The sequence below is a fragment of the Neolamprologus multifasciatus genome, chromosome 6 (genome assembly GCF_963576455.1).
Source record: "Neolamprologus multifasciatus chromosome 6, fNeoMul1.2, whole genome shotgun sequence".
In the NCBI taxonomy this organism is placed as follows: Eukaryota; Metazoa; Chordata; class Actinopteri; order Cichliformes; family Cichlidae; genus Neolamprologus; species Neolamprologus multifasciatus.
This window is the reverse complement of record NC_140444.1, coordinates 5,338,186-5,345,884: the sequence shown is the minus strand read 5'-3', so window position 1 is coordinate 5,345,884 and position 7,699 is coordinate 5,338,186. Positions and strand designations below refer to the sequence as shown.

The 7,699-nt window shown below is 38.6% G+C and overlaps 1 protein-coding gene across 4 annotated transcripts; it reads left to right on the top strand.

Moving 5' to 3' along the window:
• The first annotated feature begins 385 nt into the window (after positions 1-385).
• LOC146516233 (uncharacterized) lies at positions 386-6,801 on the top strand. 4 transcript variants are annotated; one of them, XM_085163908.1, is made up of 5 exons: positions 386-665; positions 1,550-1,609; positions 3,360-3,515; positions 3,719-3,811; positions 6,157-6,801. In XM_085163908.1, exons 2-5 carry the CDS (start codon positions 1,607-1,609, stop codon positions 6,463-6,465), a joined length of 561 nt encoding a protein of 186 aa, XP_085020034.1. In that variant the 5' UTR covers positions 386-665; positions 1,550-1,606; the 3' UTR covers positions 6,466-6,801. The 4 variants fall into 4 exon arrangements, with proteins under 4 accessions (XP_085020034.1, XP_085020035.1, XP_085020036.1 ...); XM_085163909.1 differs by having other exon boundaries at positions 1,724-3,515; XM_085163910.1 differs by adding an exon at positions 1,724-1,772 and having other exon boundaries at positions 386-1,609.
• The last annotated feature ends 898 nt before the right edge of the window (positions 6,802-7,699 follow it).

Sequence of the window (7,699 nt, the reverse complement as noted above, 5' to 3'; positions counted from 1 at the left end):
CAGAAAGTTCCAGTCCTACAGAAAACTACATGAAGGTTGCTGCAATACAGAAGACTGTGTACCCCAGGGAGCCCAACTCCAAATTCATACTGATGGCTCTAAGTTCTCACCTGATGAAACAATAGAAAGGATTTTCATATTCAACCACATCAAACTTGTACTCCCTCCCTCCCTGACAACACAGCAAAGATCATGTTTATTTAACACAATGGAGCCATCATACTCGGGGTTGCGGGGGTGAGCTTGGGGGAGTGGCGATTTGTCCCCCCTATCCCCCCTCCCCACAGTGAATCATCACCGTATCATGGTGGAGGGATTTACATGTCCATGTGATGTGGGAGCTGTGTTGTCTGCACTCAAAAAAGTCAACTAAGGCAGTTGTTTGATTTATTCAATAGACATTTGTCTATTTAACATGAACATATTGAGTTTAGGTTTTTAAATCATTATCAGTTGTTGGTTTAACATAAAATAACAAAAAGTTTAATGAACTAGATTTGCATTCTTCAGTTCAATTAAATGTAATTATTTTAAATCAACAACTCTAAAACCGATGCCTAGTGCGCATGCTCAAACTTCCCAGAAGTGAAGAGGCGGGAACGCGGAGAAAGTTATATGTGTTTGGTGAACTGCCGTTTCCCTCTGCAGAATCTTCCACAATACAGGTAAGTAATAAATAACTGAAAATATCTTAGTCAAACGAAGTTGTTCCGTCCGTTAATTGTTTAACAATGTTTTTAATTCCAAATGTGTAATTTGTCATTAGACAGCGCTAGTGGAGCAAATACAGTGAAAATCGGGTATTAGACGGTGCCAATCGGTACCGTCTAATACCTGATTTCTAATCCGCTCCGGCTATATTTATATTATTATTAGCATTTCCATTTCTTTCTTTTTTTTGTTACCCGTTTTTGCAGTTAGTCTTATAGTGTTTTTAGCGGTTATTAATGTGTTTAATTCAATATTTAACACGTTTGAAATTCAATTTCAAAGTAAATGAAGTTAGCTAAAGTTGTATGGTTGTCTCATTGAACTTTTACCTAGCTCTGTTAGCATTCACTTTGGTTTTAAATGACGGTTATTGCAAGACATGGTCTTTCTTCACTTTTTTTTTATTATCATTTGCATTTCTTCTCTCTTTCTCTCTCCTTTTTTTAAGCATTCGGCCTCTTGCAGTAATGCAAGTTAAACTAGCATGCGCGAGTTGCTAAATATTAGCTGTGTCCAAATTCAGGGACTGCATCCTTTGAATTGACTTAAACGCTAGTGCATGGGAAAAAGAGCATAAACACGAGGTCAGAGGAAAAGGCAATGGCGGATAGTTATGAAAATTGCCTGTCGGACCTTTACCGCAACTACCAGCATCTTTATTGCATAGTGTGAAACACTGCTATTACATTTGGCAACAGATTGGATATTTATCTGTGAATTTTATATTGCAAGAGGTATTTATATGTATTTGTATTTTTTTATATGTTTGCAACAAAGTAAAAAAAAAAATCCACTGTGGAGTTTTTATAATTTTTTTTGTCTGTTTTCTTTACCATAGTAACACCACAAAGAAAGCTGACCCCTTTTCTGATTGTTTGTGCCTCCTCTTTAATACATGGTAAGTTTTTACCATCATATATTTTTATGATAGTTTTATGATTTAATCAAAGTTAAAAAAAAAAAGGTGGTCAATAAAACCATCCTTAAAACTGCTTCTCTTTTTTTCTTTCAGTGACTTGTATGTGGCAGTGCAAGCGTTGCTCCATCAGGGAGAGTAGTAGGTAAAAAATATTGAAACACTGTACAGGGCTCGCAAAATCGCTAGCCCGACATCCCGGGGCTAGCGATTTTTCCAGTCGGGCCACCAAAATCTATCTCTGCCCTGCCCGTCGGGCTGTCATAGGAAGGAAAAATATATGTCAATGCTTTTGCATTCTTTCGGAAATGTAGCTGGGTAATTATGTCATTGGCATTGGTGAGCCACTGTCAATATGTGACATATTGAAATCGCGTTTGAATTTGCGCTTGTTTTTTGCTTTCACTTTGCAATCGCGCGAACTGTGTATAGAGAGCGACAGCACTGATTGGTGAGTGATGATAATTTGCGCACCAATTCCTCTGACATAGTCTTATCAATTGTTAGCTTACTATGCAAACATGACAAGTGAAATCTCCCGCAGCAAGCTTAAACATGTGAGAGGTTGATCGCACAGAGAATCGCTGAGCGTTATGTAAGTGCGTGTGTAAAAGCAGCAGGATATATATTTTAGTTCTGCTGAGCCAAATAAGACAGGTCAGGGTGAAGAAGTGACAGCCAAAGAAAAGCTTACCACAAAACGGAAAAATTATGACAAATCAGACTATAAGGCAAAAAGAAAGTGCAGCTTTATGGTTTCATGGACACAAGAATTTCTGTGGCTGCAATATGACAAGCTATATAACCAGGGGTGCACATAAGTGGTCCGCAGGTGCGCATTCACTGTCAAAATAAAAAACGCGCACAAGATAAGAAGTTGCAATGCGTGTTTGCGTACATAAGATTTTCTGGAGGAGGACAGACATTTGTTTAGAACTCTTAAAGATGTCGAAGAAGCTCCTTTAAGCAATTACTTTGCTGTTCCTCCACCTCCAAAGAAATGTCAGAAGGAGTCCGAACCACAAAAGAAGCGCGAATTCTCGGAAAAGTGGTTGCAGGAGGTGAGCTGGCTTCAAACAAATGATGAACGCACAGAGATGTGGTGCAGAATGTGCCGTGAAAATCCCACTCTAGCGGACAAAAACAGTGCCTTTTATATGGACGCAAATGCGCGTCGCAACTTCTTATCTGGTGCGCGTCTTTTATTTTGACAGCGAATGCGCACATGCGGACCACGTATGTGCACCCGTGTAAATAACATAATGTTCTGCCGGTTGTGTTGTTGGTTTTCCCTCGATTTCTGAGTCGACAAGCGCCTTTGTTACTGGGACCAGTACATTTAAGAAAGGCCCCCATTAGAAATGCATTATTGCTCAGTCTGCAATATCTTTCCCAGAACAAACACCAATTGCAAATAACATACTAAAAATAAACCTGAAAAATCTGTTTAGACCAGCGTACTATGTTGCAAAGAGTGAACTACCACTGGCACAATTTAGCAGTCTTTGCAAACTTCAAAAAGCAAATGGCCTAGATCTTGGTTCCATTTGCCTCTTACCTGTGACTTCAGTGGAAATTTTAAATTCAGGATCTGACACAGACTGATTCATGTTCTACACAGACAGCACTGATGTCTGCATGGTCTTCTAAAAGCAGCTTTAGTCAGCTTAGATGTGAAGTGAGTGAAATATACAGTTGAGTTTTTAATCAATGTATTTGTTCTCTATTGCAGATTGACAAGGAGTTTCTGCGAATCACCAGAAAGCCTCTGCTATCTACTTTCTTTGCCGAGCTTGACCAATACGCGCCACGCTTAATGGAAATCTTTCTGATCAAAGGAGGGACACCTGGAAAGAAAATAAGAGGTCTCATGCTTGCCATCTCCAAGGTTTGTATTAGGATTGAGTAGATTTTGTCATAGGCAGCAAAAATAACTTTTATTTGGAGATGAAGTTGTCAATTTTGTTTCGGCTTAACAAATGGTACATGCCAGGTTCTAACCTAAAGAATAATTATGCAAGTTAACTGATTACCCTAGCTTTAAGAAAAACAGCCTGGTTTTGGCTCATATTATCTCCTCCTCCTCTCCAGCATGACAACATCCATACCAGACGAGCATGCATCTTGAAGTCTTTGTGCATCTACCTAAACGAAGACTATGAGAAGTTAATAAAGGAGTACTTGGTGAGTCATTGTGACAGCATGTTGACTGTAACATTCTCATATGGGGCGATCGTGGCTGAAGAGTTGGGAGTTCGCCTTGTAATCGGAAGGTTGCCGGTTCGAGCCCCGGCTTGGACAGTCTCGGTCGTTGTGTCCTTGGGCAAGACACTTCACCCGTTGCCTACTGGTGGTGGTCAGAGGGCCCGGTGGCGCCAGTGTCCGGCAGCCTCGCCTCTGTCAGTGCGCCCCAGGGCGGCTGTGGCTACAATGTAGCTTACCATCACCAGTGTGTGAATGTGTGTGTAAATGGGTGGATGACTGGATATGTAAAGCGCTTTGGGGTCCTTAGGGACTAGTAAGGCGCTATATAAATGCAGGCCATTTACCATTTTATTTACCATACAAATTGTGACGTTGCCTCAAATGCAAATCGTTAAAATTAAAATTTTGAGATTAGCAACAAGTAGAGCTGGGCGATATATCGAGTTTTTAAAAAATATCGATATATTTTTATACGAGATATAAGATGTGACAATATCCTTTATATCGATATAGTCTATGTTACGTTATAACTATACTTGTGGAGCCGCAAGTTTGCCTCTCTTTCGTCCACTTTTGTCTTTACGCAACATTACTCGGCCTCACCCCTCCTTCACTGAACACAACTCCCCCTCCTCCCCCATCGCTTCACCTGCAGGAAGCGACAAGATGGACACGGCAAATCTCCGTTAACGAGTTACTGCGCATCGCCCCGTGCGTGGGGCTGGACGCCGTCAACGTGTTAGCTAGCTAACCACGCTAACGCCATGCAGCCCAGAGGCGCTGCACAGCCTAAAATCCTTTCATTTTCTCAAAAGTTGACAGCGCGCCTTATGTATGAATTCTGGTTGTGCTTGATGGCCGCGAAGCGATTTTATGTGGTACACAGCGCTCAGCAATCTGTCAAAAAATGTTTTAGTACGACTTTGGTAAGCTACGGTGCTGCACCGGTTGATGGATTGTCAGAGCATTACGGCTACCGAGGAGCCTCGCGGAGTGATACGTACTGTGCTTCAACGTAATATTACCCTACTGTGTATAAGGACCATAAATGGCACCTGTTAAGAGACGTGGTTACGAAGAGGATTTCAAACTCAATGCTGTCAGTCACACAGTAGAAGTTGGGAACAGAGCAGCTGTGAAATCTGTCTTTGTTACTATGCTCTGCATCTTTTAGTTTACATTTTGACTGCACAATTGTGAGCTTTTTGTTGTGCACAAAAACAACATTGTTTTCTTTTATTTATGGAGCATTATTATTTGCATTATTAAATGCTCATAATTTATTTTTGAGTAAATTTTATGTACATCTATGCTCTATGTTAATAAAAGTGCCGTGTGACATCTGGGACACAGCTTTGACTAAGAACTCTCTTTTTGTTCTTACTTTATGGCTTAAAAAAATATCGAGATATATATCTTATATCGCCGTCCAGGTAAAATATATCGAGATATGAATTTTGGGTCATATCGCCCAGCCCTAGCAACAAGACACCTGGTATTGGGGAAAGGATGTCTTGAATACCAAACAGTATTAAGCGTTGCAATAAAGAATTTATGGAATTTGGTATTGGAAGGAAAGAAATTTATGCATACAGTAGTTAAACTTGATACACAAACATACAATGCATTTAACATGCATCAAGACAATATTGCTTTTGAATCTGCTCTTGGATTAAAACAAGTCCTGTTGTTTTTTCATTGCTATGGTCATCAGTATTTGTAAATAGAAATGTCTATGAACTTTGAGCTGTTTAGTACTAACACTTCTATACCTGTTTTATTTTAGCAGCTGAGTTAGCCTTTTCTCGAGTCCTAAGTTACTCTTGCTATGTCCGACAAACAAATGGTTTCCTCTGCGCACCAATGGGTACCCAAATGTGCGAGCAGACATGCTTCATAATGTTTGGTACATTTACCTGGGAGTGGGGCCATCCACACTGTTTAATCCATTCACGTTGTTTTCGACTTTGTGAATGGAAAGAACACAACTCCTCCAGACACAATCTCTCGGGGTATCGGTGGGCACACTGCTTCTCCATCTTGCTTGAGGTTAATGTTTGTCAGACACAGTAATTGTTGCTATAATGTGTAATTGGACAATGGCCCTTTTGGGGGAGGGGCTGGTGAGAGGTCAATTATGCCACCTCTTTTGACATGAGAGGTGTATTTTATAATTTATGTATTGGAGTAATTACTAACAACTACTTTAGTGGTGTAATTTTCTGTTTATTACTTTGACTACTTGGATTTTATGAACAGCATAGAAACAGTTGTTTAAACAATCTCTTAAATTTTACTTTGTTGTCTTCTATTTGTTCATGTAGGATACGGACAGCGAGGCAAAAAGCTGCATGGAGCAAATGGGGGTGTACGTCATCCAGAAGGAGGGTGCTGAACCTGAAGATGACCCAGAGGACGTTGGTGTCCTGATTGAGGGTGTGGAGGCTAACACTGATTTGGGTAACATTGCACAAGCATGGGCTCTGTTGTTTGGACTCATATACTGTTTGAACCTGAGCTACCCACCAGAACTTAAATGCACCTTTGAAGTCCTCCAGAAGATACTTTTAAATCTTGATGGACAAAAGCTCTCTTCAAAGGCACAGTTTCTGAAAAACAAGCTTATGGGGTGAGAGCACTTGAAAATGATTGATAGGTCTTGAATGGTTCATTGGTGCAATGGTGATTTCCAATATATAATGTTAATATTTGAGTTGTTTATATTTTTTTCTATTATTTAAAAAATATTTTTAAGTTTTTGGATTCTCTCTGTTGGGCAATTCACCTTTTATACAGCACTGCAGATGATTTTTGTTTGTCCTTATATAGATGGCTCAAAATGGATCAGAAGTACTGACAGAAGTACTGTTCTGTTAATTATTTTTCATTTAATTTTGAGTTTGTAGTATAGGTACTAATTCACACATACCATAATGCTGTCATGTGTTGAATGAAGAAGGAAAAAAAGAGGGGGGCACTAAAGCACTCCATTGGAGTGCTTTAGTGCCCCCCTCTTTTTTTTTTTCTTCTCCTTTGTAGAACAAAGTTACCATTTTACAGAAACTGCATTGAGGGGTTTTCCCAAAGAAATGTTCATTGTTGTTTTTAGCTGCACTGTTACTATGTTGTGTCAAGGGCCTGTAAAGTTTAAGACCACTGCCACCTGTTAAGTTCACTGTATTATTGTGTCCATTTTGCTTGCTAGCATGTTTTAAAACACAGCAAAACTATATTGGTAGCTGTGGAGGACTGCAACAAAAATTAAAAAATAAATACAGAAATATAAAAATTGGTCAAACTAATAATTATTACAATGAGATACACCAAACAAATATAGATTTTCATTTCAAATAATTAATTGCATTTGAAAAAAAAATGTCATCTGTCATTTAATTTGATGTTAAGCCTTCTGTTTCTATTTTAGTTTTACTTCCTAAATTTTTTTTAATCCCTATATATATATTTTTTTCTTTTTTTTTAACCTATGGATTTTTTGTTGTTGTTGTATTGCCCCCAAATTATTTCTAATTTTTTTTTTTTTTCCAAATTCACACAATGGTAATTCTATTTTGTCACATGTTTTAACTTGCCAAGTGGGAGATGTATTTTTATCTTTTAGTTTAATTTTTTAAAATACAGTTGAAATATTTAGCAAATTTTGCATCTGTTTTTAGTTGTGGAAGCTTTGGTTCCAACATATTACCTATGTAAATAAGTATTCTAACGTTATACCTTTTGAAGTGGCATAATGCTTGCAGGTGTACAAAAATGGTAAGCTTTTATATTGTCCACTAAATCCAGTTAATAAAGTTAATGTTATCATTATCTGATTGTGACTTTTTTTGTAAAGTAGTGGGTTTCTAAATG